Source organism: Vulpes lagopus, chromosome 3 (genome assembly GCF_018345385.1).
Source record: "Vulpes lagopus strain Blue_001 chromosome 3, ASM1834538v1, whole genome shotgun sequence".
In the NCBI taxonomy this organism is placed as follows: Eukaryota; Metazoa; Chordata; class Mammalia; order Carnivora; family Canidae; genus Vulpes; species Vulpes lagopus.
Genome location: NC_054826.1, coordinates 61,351,534 through 61,373,696, shown reverse-complemented (window position 1 = coordinate 61,373,696; position 22,163 = coordinate 61,351,534). Strand labels below are relative to the sequence as shown.

Here is a 22,163-nt window from a genome sequence, read left to right as displayed (position 1 = left end):
CGAGCACTTTATACCCTGCTTCTTCTTACGTTTGGGTCTTGCCTGGCCACTATGTCACTCCTTCAGTTGTAAAGAATGCATCCACACCATACAGCTCATTCCGCACCAGACACTGTGAACACACCTAGATCCAATAGATCCAGACAGCTGATGAGACAGTAATGACATGTTTGCCCCATAATAAACTTCACTCGCATGTGCCTGAATTGCCTCCATGGAGGCAGGTGCCGTGCTCACCACTGAACTAATGTGTCGGTTCCCTTTCCATTAGCTCCATGGTGTTCTCTCTAAGGAGGCCACTGGTGGGGGGAGGGTCATGGCCAATTCAACTCTGCACTCCCCCCAACATGGCCCCTTCACCACCACTCCTATGGACACTCAGGGAGTCCTTCTCGGGGCGCCTGGTTGCATGGAGGGTCTTGAAACAGCAGGGGCCCCTTACTTGTGAAGAAAGACGATCTCCACATTGACATCGTCCCGGTCCTTGTGCAGGAAGTCCTTCAGGAAGTTGGAAACACTCTCCAGAGTGATGTGTCCGCAGACCACAATGTGCCTGAACAGGAGAAGCCAGTCAGATGGGGCCAGCCTGGCGCTGACCCAGCACCCACCCCACGCAAGACAGAGGAAGCGCACAGCTGCAGGGAAGCATTCATCTCCTCCCGAGGCCTCAATTAAAGCCCAGCTCCCATCCCCAGAGGGCTGTGAGGCAAAGCAGCGGTGCTGGCAGGTGTTCAGAGACTCCTCGGCAGAAAAGGCATATGGCTTCTCACCTGATGCTGCACAAAATCCTATTAAAAGCCCAACCGTTTGGCCAAGTGGTTTTATGCATTTAACAATAAGTGACATTATGCTTGTGCTTAAATGCTGCATTATCAAGTCCCTTGCAGATTCATATCTTTCCCTTTCTGCCCACAAAGCGTCCTCTTGAGAGATTTACCGAATGAGTCTTGGTTTATGACATAGAGCTTATCAGGTAATGAGATAACAAATCTTGCTGAAACGATGATTTTGTGTGTAAGAAAGCGGACTTTTATCAGGGTGGCTAATGTGCGGCTTGACACGTTATGGGCTCTGCTGGCCATAAGCAGTAAAAAGGAAATTTTGCATTTTTCCGCCATAACTCCTCCGACAATGGGGGCATGTAACACTTTACAGTAAGTGAGCATTACTCAGGGCTAAATGAGGATGGGACGCCTATGGAATCTGAGATCATGCCGCAGGCTGTGTATCCCCAGATAGCTGCTTCCCTAGGGTGTCTGAGATTTCCACGAGGGCCAAAGCATTTTACTTCAAGATGGGGAGAAGCTAGAAAGGAATGAGGCTGGAATTGTCTGCCTTGATCCAGGGAGCTTTGGACTCCTGTTTCTGGAGATGGTGGTTTCCCTCTTTTCCAGAACCTCTAGGACAACAGTCCCCCCAACATCTTTGTGCTCCTGGATCAGTCTGATGAATCTGAACCAATCTGGCTACCCCGTGGTAGCCAGACATTTGCTATCTGACGCTCCATCAGGAGTAAGCCCTTTCATGCAAGGGTTAGCCCCACAACCCAAAGCCGAGGCCTGGCTGTGGGGAGGAAACCTGCTGGCTTCTAATAAGAAGACTGTGGCAAGGGGCTCAGCCCGTGTCTCTGTGCCTCTCAGACTGCTAGTAACAGAGGCCGAATCCCTGGCTGGGCTCTGAGGCATGGGCAGGTGGCGAACACTGAAGCACGGTAATTTCGTGGGAAAAAATTTAGAATGGCTAGGCCCCTTGCACCTCATAATTGCTCTGTGCACATTCCAATAAGGCAGAAAGCTCATTGGCTGGAGGCAGCTCATAATGGGAGGAAGTGATGATCACTTATGCAATGTTCCATTAGATGCCATTACAAGAGCCTGCCCTTTCGTTGTAATTTGGTGCTTGACTAAGTATGTGAGAATAAGGCAGTAAACTCATTGGTGAAAGGATAATGATGCAGAACAAAGAGTAAATCAATAATATGCACAATGCAGTTAATAATATCACTATTATGGACTGTTATTGTTACGGTGCTGCACTTAGTGGCCGGGCAAGCACCAGGCCATCACAAGGAGGAAAGACCGTCAGGGGGCTGCCTCAGAAGGGACGTTCCAACACAATCACTTTGTTTGAACCTGGCCAGTACCAGCCAGGTTCAGGGAGGTCCCTTCACCACCCATCCAAATGCCCCAAACCCATATGAGTAGCTCCCTCCAGAAGTACGCATTGTCAGGACATGGGACATGAACAGAATCCTTGGGTTATATACATTTTTATCATGTCATATTTTAAAATATTTCTTGTAGCACAAGTGCATTTATATGGACAAAACAGGCTGCAAATGAATTTGCACGTTTTGAATAAGATTTCTGATTTTGAATTTGCCAAGTGTATTCAGAAAGTGACGGAGAAATGGATCTCCCTCCTGAACTGACATCTGGAGCTGCATGGGGCAGTTCTCACACTTTCTGCCTGCAGACTTCCATGACTAAGAACAAGGCCAGCATGAATCCAACGTAGGGTTCCTCCACAGGACATATGTGTGGTTGGGGCCCTCCCTCTCACCTGGATGTGAAAATAAGCCAGACTGGATTCTTTGCTCTGCCAACCAAGGCTGTGTGTGATCCTAGGCAAGCTCCTTATCCCCATTCAAAGATGAGGGAGCTGAGAGGTTAATACCACCCAGCCAGCTCCCACCCCAGGCACTGCAAAGCTCAAAGTTCTATACTAGTAGAAGCCTGGTGATTATTCAAAGCTGGACTCAAATCAATGATAGGTCCAGGGAAATGCCTGAACATTCATCCTTCCCATCCTGTACGCAAAGGACTGAATGAACATCTGCCAGCATTCCCTCTCCCTGTTCTGAAATCATTCATCTCTAGGACAGATGTGTGAGAAGTGGAAGGGAAGGAGATGAGTTCACCCTCTCACCCTTGAATCAAAGGCCCCGCCAGCTGATTTATTCAGCCTTAGAAAGAGTCAGGGTTCTCTTAGTTGAAAATGTGCTGGGTACATATAAAATATATTCCAATGCAATCAATATTATCCCTTAAGCCTTTAATTAGCTTTCACTTCTCTTAAGAAGTAGACAAATGCAGGCAGGAGAGGAGAGACAAAAAAGGATTGACTTTCCTCATTTGAAGCTAGCTGTCCAATACCATTCTAGACAATTGAGAATATATATCTTTTAGCTACAGCATGATTTCTGGGGTGGAGAGCAGCCTTTATCAAAAAGGAAGAAAAAAAAAATCTTCCTTCAACATAATTGGTATTTTTGCTCAGAAAAAGCGAGATTGATTGAAAGCAGATTGCCTTTTTGCCCAAGGAGAGTTATTAGGTACATTATCATGGCAACCTTGGAGAACCCATATTGTTCCAATCTGTCCTATATCTGATTTGAAGATTTATGACTTCCCCCTTTTGTGCCAATAATCATTTCCCTCCATTTTGTTTTCCATACAGTGGAAGTTATCAAGAAGCCCACATATTGAACATGTTTGAATGCAGTTAGAGTTGATGGATGGGGAGAAGTCACCTCTCTAACTCAGCATCTGCATTAGAAGATCTGCTCCCATCAGCCTGTGTCTGAGGGAGCCGGGAGGGGGTGGGGGTGGGGCCTGCAGGAGCACAAGGGATGGATGGTGAAAGGGGAAAATTTAATTTCCAGAAATATTATCAGGACTTTTGAAAATTCCAGGGATGGTAGTTGGGGGAAGGATGTTATTGCAGGGAAAAGAGAAGCAGAATTTCTTATATCCTCAGTGATTGAAAATACAACTGAAAATATTCTAAGACTGCGAGCAGAGTGTGCCCTCCTTGGATGCAGAGTGATGGTTATTCACAGTGTACGATTTGAAGGATGCCAAAAAGATCCTCATCCAAAATTATCTCTGCCAGATTCCATGACACCTACAAATCTACCATGTGAGATTCGTACTTTGATAGCCTCAGACACTAAATAACTAAATAGTCTTAGGTAAGGTACCAATTCTGCATTTTACAACCATAACGTCAGAGTCTCAGAGGGGCTGGAGCTAGTACCTGATTCATGAGGTTATCTTGAGGATTTATTTAAATAGATAATATATGTGAAGGGCCCAGTGAAAGGTTGGGCCATTGTAAGCATTATTAAATGGTAGGACTCAAGTGATATCTATAAATCAGTAGGTAAACAGATGTAAAGTGCTCTAGGGCCCCTGGAATCTCACCTAATCCTCAAACAACCCCATGTTCCTACAATCTGCATCTTTGCAGATAACCTCTCTTAACCTCAATTTCCTTAAGTCGCATGCCTGACATCCCAAAGCAAGAAAGTGACTTGTTCAGGATGTGACCCAGGTCCCCGGCTCTAATGCTCACTAAGATGAAAGTGATGGAGTGTAGAGAGCAGAGGCTGGAGGATTGTAGCTTCCACTCCTCTATGGCGGGCGGGGCTGGGCCAACAGGATGTCCTCCTGGTCACTCAGTGGAGGGAATGCTAGAGGGGTCTAACAGGAGAGACGCTTAGCCTGGAGACTAGGATAGAAAGAGATGATTCTCACTTAAAACATCCCAATGTTGTGGCATCACTAGATGCTGGCTGCATGTGGTCGAGAAAGCAAAGGCCGAGTGATGGCCGAAACTCTAAACCAAGTTTTTTACACTGAAGTCACAATGATTTGTCAAGCCAAGGGATGACAAAGTGATGCAAATATCCATGTTAGACATTATATGCTATGTCCAGCCCAGGACTACCTCACCAGCCCAAGGATCCAGATGATAAATGATCCATTTATAATGGAGAATATTTAGGAAAGTTTACACTATGAAGTTAACTAACACTGTTCCCAGAGTGGCTCTAGATTAAACTTCTTTAAACTGTTGGCAATCTTAATGAGAGATTTCTATGGGGCCTGGCCGTGTGGTTTGTGAAGATGGCCAACAAACCTAAATCAATAATCATTTCTGATCCAATGGGACTTCTTTGTTTTTAAAATTTTGTCGAGTTCTGTAAATAAATCTTTCTTGGGATAAACCAACATTAATGGCTGGATTAAAAGATTCTTCTCAGATGCATGAAGAAGCATCTTAAATGCCAGAATAGTAGCAGATGGCATTCTGTGTAAAAGAGTTATTCATCCAGTGTAAGCAAGTATGCAGGGCTCCATAAACATAGACTGGACTGAATTAGGAGTGGGTAACACTGAATTAAGGGTGGATAACACTGAATTAGGGGTGTCATGGAGCAAGCCTGGTGTCAGTAGATGAGTGTGACAACCAGAATAAGAATAATGCTTGACTATTACAAACTCTAGCAGGATTCACCAGAAAACTGCCAAGTGCTTTTATCATGGGTACATCTTCACTAAATGAATATGGATGTGCCTCCCCCATCATTAAGTATCTCCACCTCCAGAAGGAAATCCCATGCATTCTCCTCAATCACTCTACTTCCTTCCTGGAGATGGTGGAGGGAAGCCAGGATGGCCCAGTTGAGTTGGGATCTGCTTCAGAGCTCAGTTCCACTGCTGCCTTTCAGAATGGACAACTTAGGGGAGGTGACCTAAGGCAGCAGGCATAAGAGGATGATGTTGAGAGGACCCCCAAACTCTGAAAGGCTCCAGTGGATGCGGCCTTCAGAGGCCCACTGAGGTTGAGTTGAGCTGAATGAGAACAAAAACATACATGCTTTTAAGAACACTTGGGTAGCATTGCTTCAAGTCAGTAGCCTTGAAAAAGGGAACCATGACGGGGATGGGCTCCACTCCATAGACTCATGTTCATCTTAGTATCAGAATGGCCCTTGGGGAATGTTTGGTCTAGTGCCTGCATTATTTTGATGTGGAAACTGAGGGCCAGAGATTTAGGACATGCTGAGTAGCACAGCAAGAGCAGTCCTACCTCCTGGCTTTGATGACTTCTATCTAGAGAGAAGAAAGGCTGATGCTGCTGAAAGGAGCCTGAGCAGGGAATCGGGAGACTGGGGCCAGTCACTACAAAATGAAAATGAAGGGGCCCAGACTGAGTGGGCTGCACCCACAGACACTGATGGATCCCCCCCCCCCCGGCAGAGTTCCAGCTCAATGTGCCTTCTAGTTCACACCACCATCCTATCTTGTCTAGACGTCTGCAGTGCTTCCTAATTCAGCTCTCTCTGCTCACCCTCTCCGCCACCCCCACCATCCTCGAAACAGCTAAAGAGCAGAACTGAGGCAAATCTGACTGCATCAGGTTCCTCCCCACTACCCACCCCCCTTCCCGGGGCAGGGAGGTCTCAGATCTCTCTTTAGCAGAGCCTCATTCTAGGAAGACAATGTAAAATGCACAGCTCTGGGCTGTTTATTTTTAAAGATACTATATCCATTTTTACTGGAACAAGTATAAAGAACTTAAAAAACCCATAGCTATCCTGTCACAATAAATCACACAGAGTAAATTGAAAATCCTATACAGCTTTCCCTGAATACATTGTGCTCACTTTGTCAGAGAGGTAGATGAAATGTGGCATATATTGATCTAGATGTCTCTGTAAAACTATAATATTTATATCAAATACATATGCTAGAATCTCTTCTGTCTTTCTGCTGAGACTTCTAATCATGCTCTTTCCATCCCACCTCCCCACAACAACCCCCACCACGGGTAGTCAACGACTTGATGGGGATGAATTTTAAGAAGGACTTGTCCAGGGCATTCAGCGGCATTGTATCATGTAGAAAGCAAGGTTTGGGTGGCAAGAGACCCCACAACCCAAATCACACAGTGGTCAGCACTACAAGTTCATGCTGTCCCTCCAAGGTTGAATTTGAACCATTCAGTTTCCAGTAAGTATCTTTCCAAGACTCTTATGCAAGCTGAGTTTGGGCAGACTCTGGGCTTGACATTCCATTGTCACCTGGTAGGGCTTTCTTTGGCTGCTTTGTCACACAGCTTCCCCTGGTTTGGGTCATGTCTTTCAGGGTGGCCATTACCCAGGTTTTCCCCTGAGGTGCACGACCCCACTGCCCAAAAGGAAGGAGGCTGATCCAACTCCCGCCTTCCCACTTCCTCCAGTGCTGAGAGATTGTCCCAAAGGAACTGACTTCCACGTAAGGGAGTTCACTTTTGGTCAACAAAAGCTAGCTCCAGGCTGAATAGATCCCATCCTTCTACCCCATCTTGGGACCTGGCTCAGGACTCCCAAAGCACTAGACTTTCCAGAACTATCTGCTGCCCAGTAGACTGGTTGGTAAGACATGCTTGTCTTGGCCACCCTGTGCCACTCTAAGTGTAGAAGAAATAAAACCATTAATCGTGAGACTGTCAGATAGATCATTGGCTGACTCTGTTGCCTCAGATCTACTATCATGTTTCAAGCTTGTGAAAGAACAAGACATGTAAGGAGGACAAAAATCAAAACAAAACAATGAATGTGTATTGAGGTCACAGTCTCAAACCCTGGCTGTAGCCATTTCCGGTTAAAACTAATGAAAAAACAAAGCCAACGAAAGAAAAGCCCAAGGAGGGTTAGAGATAAGAAAATCTCCTACACGGGGCCACAGCTAGTACTTTGCTAATTACAAAGAAAGGAAATGCCTTCTCCCTCCTAGTGAGGAAGAGAATAAAGTAATCATCTCATCCAGCTGTCAATAGAGCTATTCTGGAAAGAGACAGGCTGTTTTGCTGTTTCCCTAAACAGGGGCAGAAGGCTGAGCAAATAGATCCCAACAGTGCAGCAAAGGCACCTCTGTAAAACAGAGCCCCAAGGTCACAGGACAGACTACTGGTGGCGCCAACAGTGAATACTGAGATGTCCTGACCAGACTAGAACTTTCTGCACAAAGTGGGTACATCTTACCATATACAAATAGTCAGGACCTAAACTGTGGCCTGTGTCTGTACCTTCACCATCCCAGATCACAATTAGATCTCCATAATTAGATCACACACATGGAGTGATCACACATCTTTTGTAGCTTATTGCCTAAAAGGTGCCTCCATCCAGGCCTTAAAAATAAATTCCGAAGGGTGCCTGGGTGGCCCAGTTGGTTAAGTGTTCAACTTTTGGTTTCACCTCAGGTTGTAAACTCGGGGTCATGTGATCACACCCTTCCTGCCCGCCCCCCATCAGGCTCCGAGCTCACACAGACTCTGCTTGAGACTCTCTCCCTCTACCCCTCCCCCAACTCTCTCTCTCTCAAATAAATAAATAAATATTTAAAAATCAATCAATCAATCAATCAATCCTAAGAACTGCAGTGTAGGAGGCATTGGTTGTCTCGACCTATCCAGCAAGCATCCTCTCTTCTGTCGATGGCACTTCATTTTTAATTTGGGAAAATTAAAATGCCCTCCTCAGTCAGATATAGTCTTAGGACCTTGAATCAAGGTTCCCTGCCTGAGCTAGGCCAATCAATTCTTGTCAGTCTTCTATGGAGTGACACTAAGTTCTCAGTGGGATCCATCCTGATGGCAAAACCCTGTAATGACTGTCCCTGAGTGCCAGATCCCAGGGTGGCTTGGCTGGCTCAACAGTGTCCTTTCTGAGATCTTGCTCTTCAGCTTTCCTCTGAATTCCTTAAGGTACCCTAACTTTCAAAAAAATTCCTTTTCTGCTTAAATTAGCAAGAATCAGTTTCTGTTGCCTGTAACCAGAGAGCTCCTGACTGGAAGAGTTGTTTACCCTCACCTTAGTTTCTCATTTAATTTTCACATGGACGCAGCATGCTCATGTTGTTTTGGTTTCTTTCTCTCCCCCCTTCTTTCCTTCCTTCCTAGAAGAGGACCTGTATGGCAATTCTTAAGTAGGCAATTCCATAACTGCCCAACTCACAAATTACACTGTGTCTCTCCCCAACCCTATGCCCTTCCACATTTTATTCATTCCCTTACTTTGGGTTTGGTGGCCTTTGGCCATTTTCAAGCACATCAATCTTCCTTTGACTTGATTCTTCCAATCCTAGAAGGTGCTCCACTCTTACAGAGAAATCAGGGCACTGAACATCACTTTCCTCTATGCAGATCAAAGTAGATTTGCCTGTCTCTACTGGGTGGTGCTGCTTCTGAACAGGAGGCACCAAGAGTAGGGAAGACTAAGGCAAAGGTCAACCACACCCTTCAGGGATGAAGGTGGAATAGAGGGAAAATGAGTCCAAGTAAAGAATTGGTTCTTACTTTTGCCCTTGTAGAGGGGAGGTATGTTAGCATTGATCTGCAAAGTGAGGCCCACCTCCCCCTAACACCCATGGAAAATCATGCCTCACGGCCCTAGAGCATATCTTGTTGGGACTGCGTTCCCATACAATCAAGTTAACACATCCTGGCCTTGTTCCCCAGTCATACAAGGGTGTTGGCCCAGTTGGCATACACTGCTAGCTATCCAATCCACTCTGAGTAGACCCAACATAGTAGCCAGCCTCCATCATCCATTACACACATAAGAACTAGGAGGAGTCCACAGGTTCCAGGGCTTGCTGAGGCATAACATACCACCAGGGGACACTATAAGGGATGACAAAGAGGGGGCTGGGGGTTGCATCAGCAGCTCTACCACCCTCCCAGTCTCAGAGAGAGACTGGGTCCATCATTAGAACCATGGATTGTTAGGTGTACAAGTCACCCTGCTGTTACTTTTGCCCCAAACTACTGCAATGGGTACATTTTAACAATATGAATTAATCAACTGCTTTTAGAAGCACTCCCCTGAAAGTGCTTGCAGCCTTCATGATTTCATTGAACAAAATTCTTGCCAAAAAGCATTTCACTGGGATGATGCTCCTACATAATCAAGCTTTTGTTTAGCTACCATTCGTTCCTTGGATCATTCTGTTGGTCAACATCTCAGGTAAGCTCCAGGAGATCAGAATCACAAGTTCCTGCTTGTCCTTCAACCACAGCACTTAGCACAGTGACTGGAACATGGAAGGGGCTCCCAAACTTATTAGCTGAGCAAACATGTTGGGATGGGAACTTTCCTAAATCTGTTCTACAGCCTAGCTGGCATTTGCCTTTGAGGTCAGAGGCTAAGATCACTAAACCTCTCGCAGAGATGGGCATGAATCTATCTCTTAACTGCCTCCACGTCCCCTAATTAAGAAGGTATACAGAGGGGAGATGAGATTGCTTTTACTAACAATCGGTACCCATATCTGGAGCAGTCCCCATGGTTCTGGAGTGGGAGCAGGTCCTTGTTATGCAGCACTCATACTAGATGTGAGACCGTGAACCCTGAGAGACACAGAATCAGGTTTCCATGAGTCTCATGTTGCAACAGCATCTAAAGTTCTTTTTATGGAAAGAGATGATAGGTTTGGACAGTTAGAAAGTTTCCTGGTGTATGATGGCAGCATCAGTGGGACAAACCCCAAGTCTAATAGGAATGACTTTGCACAGCTCTGGAAAGACTTCTATCGCAATGAATGACATAGCAGGAAGACAGAAAACACAGTGCAACTCATTCTCGGATGATGGCATTTGTTCTTTAGATTTGGAACCTACCCAGCAAGGATTCACCCAATCAAACGTGAGGTTGTGCTGAAAGACTTTTCAGGGATTATAATTAGAAAAGTCATATTTGGAATTCTTTTTTTTATGGAAGAAAGACTTCTCTGAGAGCAAAAGTCTAGGTTTGAATATGACTTTTTTATTTTTTTAGGTATACAGTTCATCTCCCACCTACATTTCTATTCTTGTTTTCAGAACAATAGCTGGAACATTTTGATAAGTATGTGGAAGAGAAGAGAGATGGCAGGAAAGTGGAAGGGGGAGGGAGGGACAAGCCTTCATTCCATTAGTATTATCAGGAAATTGATTTAATATGCATCCAAGTCTCTTTAAATAGAGCTTCAAGTTTGAAAGGGACTGAAGATGTGGCTTACAAGAATCCAAAGCAGATGCAAAGAAAGAAGCGCCCACATCCACACCCACCAAGACCCCTCTCATCAGAAAGGAATACCTAGCATGTTACATTATATGATACAGCATCTAATGACACTTGCTTTTGGTATCTGCGCCTCAGTTCTGAATTTCAGAAGTAGTCAAGGGGTCATTTTTCCAAAGTATTAGGGCAATCTCAATTCTTTTTTTCCTCCCCCAAAAGTTTAATGGTAATCAAAGCAGAATGTCTAATCAGTCCAAGATGATCTGTCAACTTGAATTATCTGTTTGTCTTCCTATTTACTGTATCTGTCTGTCTACAGTTCTTCATATCTTTGCGAAGATCAGTTATTGGGGCCTGTGTTTCCTTCTGACTAGAATGGCTACCAGATGATCCTTCCTGGTGATATGTTGATGATTTGCTAATTTATGGCTTTTAAAATCTAGGCATCTGAAAACATTGCCGGGAGTTCAGGCTGGGAATCACGTGGGCCATGCAAGGAGAGGGCTGAGTGGCTTCCTGTCAAGGGATGGAAGTTTGTGTGAAATGCAAAGCCTCAGTCACATTTCAACCAGAGTGATGTCTGTGATACAGAAATCATAAATGGCATCCTATAGGAAATGCTCCCCACAGGAGTAGCCACAACCCCCCCCTGCCCTACCGGACACATCCCTACCTGCCAAAGGGAGAGGTAGTGTTGCCTGAGCTGTGCATAGAGGTGAAAAGAAAGATGGCCTAAGACAACACCATGAATTAACCCCACATCCTATTCCCAAGTGCTGGAGTCAGCCCTTATCAGAAAAAATCAAGATGGAAATGTTATTGTAGGAAGTCGGTCACCTCTGGGAACCAAGAGGGAAGGTTTAATAAGCTCTGAGTTTGAACTCTCTGACCATGTTGGTGGCCAAATATTAAAATGAGTAGGTCAAGAGAGATGTAGTACATTTGGAAGTCTCTCTGGGTGTGAATCCATTTATCCCCAGTGCCTGTGTGTGGCAAGTCCTCAATAATCATGTGTGGACTAGATGGTGATGAAGGCATGACTCAAGCTAGCTCTCCTCAAGGAGGGGGTAGACTCTGGGGTAGATCCAGTAAGTCTTTGTAAAGAAATACAGTTGACCTTTGAACACCCTGGGTTTGGGGCACCAACCCTGGTGCAGTCAAAAATCCACATGTAACTCTGGAGACCCCAAAAATGTAACTACTAACAGCCTGCTGTTAGTAGACCTAACAGACCTAAGTTAGTAGACCTAACAGACCTAAGTCTCACCAATGACATAGTCAATTGACACCTACTTTATATGTTACATATATTACAGATTGTATTCTTACAATAAAGTGAGAGAAAAGAAAATGGGATTAAGAAAATCATAACAAAGAGAAAACACATTTACTGTACTGTATTTATCTAAACAATCCACCTGTTCAAGCCCATTGTGTTCAAGGGTCAACTGCAATGCCGGCTCTGGCACCATAACTCATTTAAGATTCCAAATCTCTAAACAACAAAATGTAGTCTAGAACCACAGCGGGCAAAAGTTGAGTGTGGTAGAAAAAATGGAGCGGCATTTCCAGACAGCTCGGCAAGAGGGAATAGAAAGTGGTCTCAGAAAGGAACAAAGGACACACAGAGAGAGATGAGGAAAGTATGTCTGATATGAGAAGAGGTATGGAATTAAATAATATCCCAGTAATAAGAGGTCAGGGAAGGATGGCCTCTCCTGATAAGTCAGTAGAGACTACTGTACAGGCAAAGTAGGGACTGGGAGGAAAATAAGATTTCAAGACTGAGTCCCATGGAGGCAGAACCAAAGACGGCTGCTTATAAAAGGGGCTCATGTAATATGAATTTTATTTATTTATTTAAAGATTTTACTTATTTAGTGACAGAGAGAGAGAAAGAGAGAGAGAGAATTAAGCAGGGAGAGCAGAGGCAGAGGGAGAGGGAGGAGCAGGGAGCCCGATGCAGAACTCGATCTCAGGACCCTGGGATCGTGACCTGAGCCAAAGGCAGACACTTAACTGACTAAGCCACCTGGGTGCCCCATAATGTGAATTTTAAAACTGAGGTGTTAGCTCTCCTCAGCTTAGAAGTAACAGAACTGGGGTCAGCAGCCATGGAACAGGCTGTAACATGCCCTCCTCTGAAATGCTGCCTCCCAGGACTTCATTCCAGTAAGTCATCTCGTTTGGCTCTATAACAGAATTTTAGTCTTTCTTCTTTTCATTTTTGCCACACGCACATTAAAACTTGTACTTGGTATTGTCGTCAGTCATAGCCTGGCTCGTAGCCTGTAACTGCCTGGCGACTGCAACCTTCATGAGGACAGGTCCCACGGAGATAGCTGGCTCGCCACCGAATCCCTGGCACCCAACACAACCCGCATGGTGCCGGGCGTGGGGGGCATGCGGTAAACATCCACAGACTGAAAATGAGCCAGTGGACATGGGAACAGGAATGGAGAGGGAGGCAGGAAACTAATTGTGCTCTAGTACTTCTTAGCTCCTGAAATTCTTGTCTTTAGTATTGAATGCTCCTTAAAATATACCCGCTACATTAGCGAACGTATTAAAGTTATCTGTTTTCAGCAGATAAATGGAAAAACGTGATAAATGCTGCCGACTTTTGTGGCTTCAGGGCCCCCCTCTTACAATCCCAAGGCCACCCCTCATGTTGAAGGCAGACTGCCCTAACTCCCTCCCGGAAGACCCAAGCCTCCTGAGGCTTAATGCTGCCAACCCAAAACTCCGAGATGAACCCAGAGAGAGTATCTAATAGAGGACTTTCCAGGAGGGGCTCCTGCTACGCTAATCCTCATGACAGTTAAGAAAACCAGCACCAGAGAAGTGCTCTGAGCTGGGCTGCAGACCAGCCAGGAAATCGAAGGGAACAGGTGGCTATGTCTGCCAAGGCAGGGGACGCTCTTCTTAGATGCTACTCAGGCAGGCCCTGCCTGGGGTGGGGGGTGCCTGCATCTGGCAGGTCACTACAAGCCACCATGGCTGGTAGCCTTGAAAATGAATTCCTCAGGAAGGGGTTGGAAGTGTGGAGACCCACAAATAAGGCACAAATCATATTTCCGTCATTAATACCTCGGTCCATCCTTGCGAGCCTCTCACTGCTGCAAGGGTCCAAGAGGTAAATACATTTCCAGTCTAACCGAATGAGCAAAATCCAGGAAGAAATGGTTTGTCCCCTCTCCAGATTTTTTTGTCCTGGACTCTGGGGGGGCACGAACCTTAGAAGCAATAGGCAAGCGTACAGAAGAGACAGGCCCACAGTGATACTCATCCATTTCCTCTTCTTCTCATGTGCACAGTGGTGTGGCCCCACTTATGGGTCCACATGAATAAAAACACACAACCACAGGATGATCATGGGGTTCAGAACAGAAAGGGATTCTAGAAGGTGATCTCTAGGTGATCTCTATGGCCCAGTGAAGCAGATTGCCCCAGGGTTCAAACCTCAAATCTACCCTGTGTTCACCGTGTGACGTCAGGCAAGTCGCGCAACCTCTCTGTTCCTTAGTTTCCTCACCCACTGCAAAGAGAGATAACACCTTCCTTGTGGGGTTGCTGTGAGGATTAAGAAACATGCAAGTCCGTAGGTATTACTACTGTCAGAGACAGCAGTCTTAGAGCTTTGGGCCGTACTGATTCGCTTCTCATCTGCAAATACGTGGACTCCTCTGTCTACATAAAGAAGAGTTCTAAGAGGAGCCATAGCATTTAAGTTCCACAGACAGCTTTCTTGCATTGGGACCAGAGACAGGTTAGTCTGTGACAACTCTTCCCCCAACCACAAGGGGGGCCCCAGTCTCCTCCTTCAGATATGGGACCTTTCCTTCACTCTCCTTTCGCCTTCTTCTTGGCCTCCATTATTAATTCTCCTCTCTCTGTGTCTCTCAGCATTTGGCTCCCAGAAATTAGGAGAATAATCTAAACTCATCCCATTCTCCCCTCTCCCATTCATCTGGCCTAGGACCACCTCAGTCCTAGAAGCCCATCATGGGAAACACAAGGTCTAGATGGCTCCCCAGCCTGGCCAACTCTAGTTAGGGGGTTACAGCAGATGGATTCCTCTCTGTGGCTGATTATTTTCCATGGCCCTTGGCCATGTGACCTCGGAGCATGATCTTGTCAGTTCTCATAAACTGAGGAGGAGTGGCTGAGTCACACACAGAGAGGAAATCTCTGGGGGGAAAGGCAGGGGCTGTGGGAGGAAGGAGAGCAAGCCGGGATCCCAAAGGCCATGGGAGCCTCACCCTGCTTCTCTCCCACCTCTGAGCAGCTTTGATTTTACATGAAGGGAAGGAGGAGGAGGAGACAGTGCCCCAAGGGGGCAGGCTGGCTGCAGGCAGGCTACTCTTTTGAATAAGATCTGGAGTCTCAGCCCAAGAGGCCAATTGTCCCCAAGACCTCCAACCCACAGAGACTGCCTGCGTAGGCCATTCATGGAACCCCTGGTTACTGACACCCAATTCCTATTCTTAGGAGCCCTGATACATCATAATAAGATAAAGCAGAGAACAGCTGACACTCACACATGTCCCCTCATCTATGGTTGGCTCTGGATGTCCTGTGGGAAGTCAAGTGATGAATACCCATAGGAGCGCTGGAGGAAGCCACTCCAGGCGCTTGATCCCAGGTTGATGGTGATAATGTTCTGGGGATGCTGTGTGGAGTATTTACTTCATGCCAAACACACAGATGAAAACCGAAAATGACGTGCCAGCAAAATCTTCATGTTCTTCAATATCCTGAAACTGGGTGTCATGTAAACAAAACCCTAAACTTCTCTGCCTGGTTTTTGTGTTTTTGTTTGTGTGTGTGTGTGTGTGTGTGTGTGTGTGTGTGGTTTTTTTTGTTTTTTTATTTTGTTGTTGTTGTTGTTGTTTTTTACTTTAAATTACCTTTAGATTTCGAAGTTGTGTGCATCTATAGCTTTGGGTCACAAGTTACCTTAAATTCTCTGACAAGTTAATGCATTGTTAGAGAGGTTATTTCGGAGTAAAATATGCACATGTAAACAATCCCCTTAACGATGTATATGTTTTAATTACATTCTGGGCATTCACTTGATGAAATCCTAGGGAGAAGGGTATAGGTACGTACGTGTGCCCCTGAGTCTAGTGCGTATATTTTTGCATACACAAGAACACAGGGCAAAGCATGCTATTTAAAGAGTCTGAACTCTATCTTTCAACAAAGTTTAGCTGCTTTCCTTTTGCAAATGCATTTAATTTTATCTGGAAACTTTTTGACGTTAGAAATAGAACAACTGTAGTTTCTCATTATGTTTGCTGCCAAAATCCATGCTTGGTTGCTCAACTAAAGACCTTATATTGCTAATTACTACCACATGCCCATATCCCAAGCGAAAGAAAACTTATTGATTCTGACAGCCCATTCTCTCAACACTGAATTCCAAATGAAAACTCAAATTTTGGCCAAACATAACATTTCATCAATCTTGTTCTACTGACTGGAAAACAACATCAAACAAAGGGTGCTAATGGCCCTTTATTACCGTTCCTTTCCCGAGCTTATATTTTCTGATGAAAGATCTAAGTGACCAAAGGGCTTCTTTAAACTACTTAGTAATTAGCTTTTGAACCAGGAAACAATGCGTAAAGTAAAGTGAGTGGTCCCAGTGTTGATGACAGGACCTACTCTCCGTCCTCAGGGTCGGGGGACATTGGAGACCCAAAGAGAACATTAAAAGCAAAGTGTGTATTTTCATAAAGGGAGAAGAAAAAATAGAGAAAGAGAGAAAAACCAGGCTAAAAGGCCGTGATAAAAGATGACAGAGATGGATCCAGAACAAAAGCTGCTGGAAGTCTGTGATCTGAAGTCATCAGCACTCGAGGGTTTGAGTGGAAGTGCCAAGGCAACAAAGATGACCAGATCAGACCCGGGGTGGGTGAGCAACTGCAGCTCTGAGGCCCTATCTGGGTCACCCACCGACAAAAGCCACCAGCCACCCGGCCCACCTGCAGTGGACGAGGGAGTCTAGAGGAAAAAGAAAATTTTTTACCTGGAGTGAGAGTCAAGAAATATTTTCAATATAGACTTCAGGGCAATTGAGTTTATGTGCTTCTTCAGGGACAGTGATAAGGAAACCCCGGCTGAGCAAGTGGGGTGGGAGGCCATAAAGAGAGCCCAGGCTCTCAGAATGCCTTCTGTTTTATGGCGACCTGTTCACACCTTAAAGGCAAAATGGACAGAGGAGCTGTTTTCCTCTTGGCAATGGAATAAATGACCAGTGGGAATCTCTGGACTTATCTGGCCTTTTGGATCCAACCAATGGCCCAGAAATCAGAACAGCTTGGTTTTCATCTCATCCAGGGCTGTTAAGGTAATAGGAAGAGGAGGGCTCCATTTAGAGGGAAGGTGGAGGAATGTGCTGCCTCCACGGAAGAGACGCCAACTGGCCTCCTCTCGCCCACTGTCCTTTGTTCCTTTGAAAGGAAACTGGTGTCCTGTGGGTAGTTCAAGAAAATGAGTCCTTTTTTTTCTACCTCCTCATTTTCTGAACGAAGGACTGGACACCTGAGCTCAGGATGCACCCGAATGACCAACAGAAGATGAGGTTTGTTCCATCCAACAGGACTGTCAGGCAAGGAGGAGGTGAGGGGGGAAGGGTAGTCCTATGGTTTTATCTTCTCTTAAAAAACAAAACAGCCTATTCAAGAGTTCATCTGAAAAATGTATTAGGGGAGGGGGACCCAGTTCTGTGATAGGAGCTTCTAGCACTGAGAAGGGGCCTGAGTGATTAAAATATTCTCATCTCGATCTGGATGGTAATCACTGGCTGTGTATGTAGGTACCAACAAACTCCTTGAGCTGTACATTAAGGCTGTGAACCTGTTACTCTATGAAAGTTAAAACAAACACAAAACGTCAGAAACAAAAACAACAAAGCTGAGGACCCAAGAAAAAGCATTTAAAAAAATAAATAAAAGAAAAGAATGGTTGCCACCGGCCCTGTCTCCCCTGCAACATTCTCCTCCCGAGATGGTAGTCTGGCAGAGGACACAGACGGTAAGGCCCTGCTGTTCACATAGGAGTCAGACTTCTGGTTGATAACAAAGCCATCCATTGATACTGATATTGATAAAAATGATCTGAGCATGGAACAAAATAGTCCCCAAAAAGAAAGCACCGATGTTCGGAAAGCCAAACCCAAGACTCATCAGGAATAGCATGCAGTGCCCTGACACACCATAAATGGAATATATGTTGCCCAGAAGGAATCTCAACTGAGGAATGAGGAGTCTCTTTGAGGACACGCTCGGTGCCTCCTGGATGAAGAGAACTGGTTTCCGGGTTGCCACAAGGCCCTGATGGTAGGCAAGGTGACCTTGCCCTTGCTCTTCCTAAGACTTCCCCGCTGGAGGACACCCCATATCACAGCTGCACAGAATCCCCCCATAGGGTGGCATTACAGTAGTCTGGGGGACCAGAATGTAATCCCTGAGCCAGTTGATGTAAAGAATGAATGAACTTGGTTTACCGGGTAGGGGTGAGAACACAACATACAGGCCCCATGATCTAGGGACCCCTTCCAGGAGAGATGCAGGGTGTCTCTCGGGAAGGTGGGGGGCAGGGAAAGCCACGAAGGGGCACAGGTCTGCGTGGTCCATCCTCGGGTGACAATTTCCTGTGGTAATTCTGACATTGGGCCCCACACAGAGCATGGCCCTTGCCTCACAGAGGCTTCTGGGTGGGTGAGAGGGGTGAGGGGCGGGATTCAGGTGTCACCGCCAGACGAGCTCTTGAAAGTCACTCAACCACATCTTTTCTGATGCAACTGACTTACTTTCTGCCTCCATGTTTGTTAAAAGTCCCGCCGAATTTATTCCGATTCAGGATGAGAGCGGCAATTTCGGGCACGTAGCGGGCAAACATTGCCTACATGCATGAAACAAAGAAACAAGAGCCAAAAAAAAAAATGGCATGCAGAGAGGATTCGACCCCAGTGGAGGCAGCACAACCTCTTGGCATACTTACTTTCTTCCACTAACCGCACTATAGGAGCCCCCGTATTTCTTGCGGTTTCCTATTAATTCTATGATTTCAGGGACGTAGCTGGCAAACATGGCCTGAGGAGAAGACAGGAGACAGAAGAGAGACTGAAAAGACAGGCCAAAGAAAGGGGGTGACCTTTTCAGAAGTGGGGGGTGCTAAGATTCGAAAACACAAAGGGGTTCGAACCGCCAAGGTGTATACTACTATGGGGGGAGATTATAAAAAATAAAAGCACAAAAAGGGCAAGCCCTTGAAAATACATGGGACAAAACAAACATCAGCCAACCTGGACAACGGAAAAAAAAAAAAAAATCACAGTCAAGAAAAATACAAAGGAGACAGGAATACATAAGTCGACATCTAGTGCTTCCTGTTGAAGGGAAATCAGTAAAGGGGGTGCATGCTGGTGAAACACACACACACACAACTGCAAGAGAAGATCTTTCTTTCTGGTTAAAATTCACAGGAGAATCACTGCCTTCGTGAGTGATGAAAGACAACCAACACCAAAAGATCAAAATAATATAAACTTTCTCCACTTAAAAAAAAAGAGTCACTAAAAAGCACAAAAGGTGAATTTAGGAAATCACATGGGAGGAAAGAATAGCAAGGAGGAACACAAATCTGCCATGTTTTGTCCAACAAACATTGTGCTTGTGGCTGGATGAGTGGGTGTCCTTACCTACAGGGACCTCCCCGATGCCCAGGAAACGCTCGCATCAATGGACACACGCACATGTACATTTATATACATTTTCGAAATGTATATACGCCGTATGCATACAGAACAGAGAGATGTATATGCATCATATAAATGTATGCGCGGTGTACATATGTGAAAGCTGCGTGTGAAGTAGGATCCTAATCACTTTTACTGCACATGTGGCAAAAAAAAAAAAATCTTAAAATGAGCTACTTTGAAAGACAAAATGCAGCAGCCGCCCATGGGTTGCCAGAAATCCCCCTCGAAAATTACATCATGACCGACCGTTATGATCTGCAAAGACTAGAAAAGCAAATAGCCAAACTTTCTGACTTACAAAGGGGGAGGAAACCTATCCCCCGGGGTCGCTGCGTGGCGGGCGGGGGGGGGGGGGGGGGTGTCGGTCAGCTGTGTACAAACCCACACTCGGCTCACATACCGATGTCCACCTGCGTGAGAGTAGGAGCCTTTCTGTCCTCTGTGGGGACCCTACTCTTCAGGGCAGGCCCCAGCCACAGTGTTTGTTGGAAGTTAGGGGAGGATCATGAAGAGTGTTGGGGGGGAAGCTCTTGAAACCGCAAACTGTCTACAGAGGATCCACAGCATCTACGGGGTCAGGTGACAGCAGCTGTCCTTGCGGAGTATCAGCTGCTGAATCACATTACTAAGGGGCAGACACTTCACGTAATAAGTGAGCATCACTTTCTTAAGACAATTAGGTTTCCTCCGGGCGGCAAGGCTGACCCTGACAAGGGCAGTGTGCCTGGGTCTCTGGGAAGCCAGTCTAACATACCAAAGAGATACGCACAAAAATCTACCTTTGCGTTTGGGTCTCCTTAGCCTGATTGTAACTCTAGGGCCATATCCCCTGCTTGTAATGCAGAAACACAGAATCAAAATACAAAGCTTTAAGGAAATGGATAATAGAAAATATTCATGACCATAAAAATCAACATTGTAATAAAGAGTTTTTACCAGTCCCCCGAGGATGAAGAAGACCATGAAGAGGCGCCCAAGCGTGGTTTTTGCATAAACGTCCCCATAGCCAACGGTGGACATGGTGACCATGAGTAGATAGACACATTCCCAGTAGGTCAGAGCCTGGTTGTTTTGGAAATTTTCCCACGGGTCCCCTGAATTCTCCACCTAAAGCAAGGGGACAGGGAAGAGAAGAGATGACATATATACGTAGGGTAAACCCAGGACACAAGAGCTCAAGCAGGCTGGTGCCACCTGCACGGCACCTCAACACGAGCTGCCTGTTGCCCCCGGGTGAGTCCAGCCAGGACTCAGAGCCTCCCGGAGAAAGTGGGGAGGTAGTAGCACAAACACGCCTTCCTCGCCTTCCTCCTGACTGCGGAAGAAACGGGAAGAAACAGAGACAAACACCCCTAGTGTGGCTTTCTTCTCACTGTTAAGGAGTGGAAGCCAGCTGAATTTTAAGGCATTGCCCCTGGCCATGTTTTACAGCTTTGTCTTCCAAGGAAAGAGCTAGAGAGCCCTGCCCTGCCCTTTCTCTGCAAGGGCCTGGCTCATGTGCTCCCCAAAGGAATTCTAGACTCTCCCACAAAGGGCTTCCTCTTTTCATCATTTTGACCAAGGGGATGCCTGGTGGGCGTCGCCCATTCAGACCTTACACCCGAACCCCCAAACAGTATTTCCTGGGAGTCTGCTTCTGCTCTGCGGGCTTTGCAGAATGTCGACGGTGGCTCTACCCTGCAAACGGCAGGCAGGCGTTTCCCCGAGTGCAGGACAACTGAGCTCAGGAGAGCAACTTGCTTTTGTGTAACTCCTCAGACCGAGGGTCAGCAAGCTTTTTCCATAAAGGACCAGACAGTAGATATGTTCAGCTTTGCACGACATACGCTTTCAGATCTCTGTAGCCACGACTCCACGGTGCAGCTGGTGAATCAGCCAGAGGCCACACTTCAACGGAAAGGAGAATGGGTGAACCAGGAACCCCTTGTCCCCGAGGGGTGCAGGGTGCCCATCTCTTTTCTTTAGACTTTACAAAACACTTTCCGTCCTCCCATCGAATTCGAGCCACAACAAAGCTGTGAGGTAGGCAGGAGAGACCCTTCAGATACTACTCTCAGGAGAGAGGGAGGGATGCGGGCTGGCTCTCCAGGCCTACCCCAGATCCCGGCCCTGCAGCCCGCCACGTCGTGGGCAGTGCCTGTCACCCACCAGCACGGCCCACATGGGCAGCCAGCCTCCAAGGCCCCAATCACCAAGCCTCTGGCTCTTCGTCCACAGGAAGTTTCCAAAACCTGGCGTCTTTCGCACATCCCTTCTTGGCCTCAATGTGCCATTTTCATGGAGGTTTCCCGGTGGAATAGAAGCTAGTTCACAAAATGTAAGGTGAGCTCATATTCGTGATTAGGATGATTACCCAGGAGGAGTGATTTCACCCAAGAATTCCATCCGCAAAGGGGGTGGGTAGATCTAGTGGGGGAATGAAAGCCCAGGCTTCCAGCCCGGGGCACCTTCCTTTGCAATGATAAATCCCCCTGACAATGGGAGGTAATGAAATGCACCCTCCACCCCTTAACCCAAACAGAGGCTCAGCCTGGGAAAGGCGCCCTTACTCAAAGCGTC

The 22,163-nt window shown here is 46.3% G+C and overlaps 1 protein-coding gene across 20 annotated transcripts in view; it reads right to left on the bottom strand.

Moving 5' to 3' along the window:
• Positions 1-22,163, bottom strand: part of KCNMA1 (potassium calcium-activated channel subfamily M alpha 1) — a 718,693-nt gene that overhangs the window by 210,473 nt on the left and 486,057 nt on the right. For all 20 annotated transcript variants that reach the window (XM_041748736.1, XM_041748737.1, XM_041748738.1 and 17 more), the window contains exons 8-10: positions 20,541-20,711; positions 18,845-18,936; positions 443-553 (exon numbers count right to left, since the gene is read on the bottom strand). In XM_041748736.1, coding sequence (XP_041604670.1) covers positions 443-553; positions 18,845-18,936; positions 20,541-20,711 — 374 coding nt within the window. The remainder of the gene's footprint in view (positions 1-442; positions 554-18,844; positions 18,937-20,540; positions 20,712-22,163) is intronic.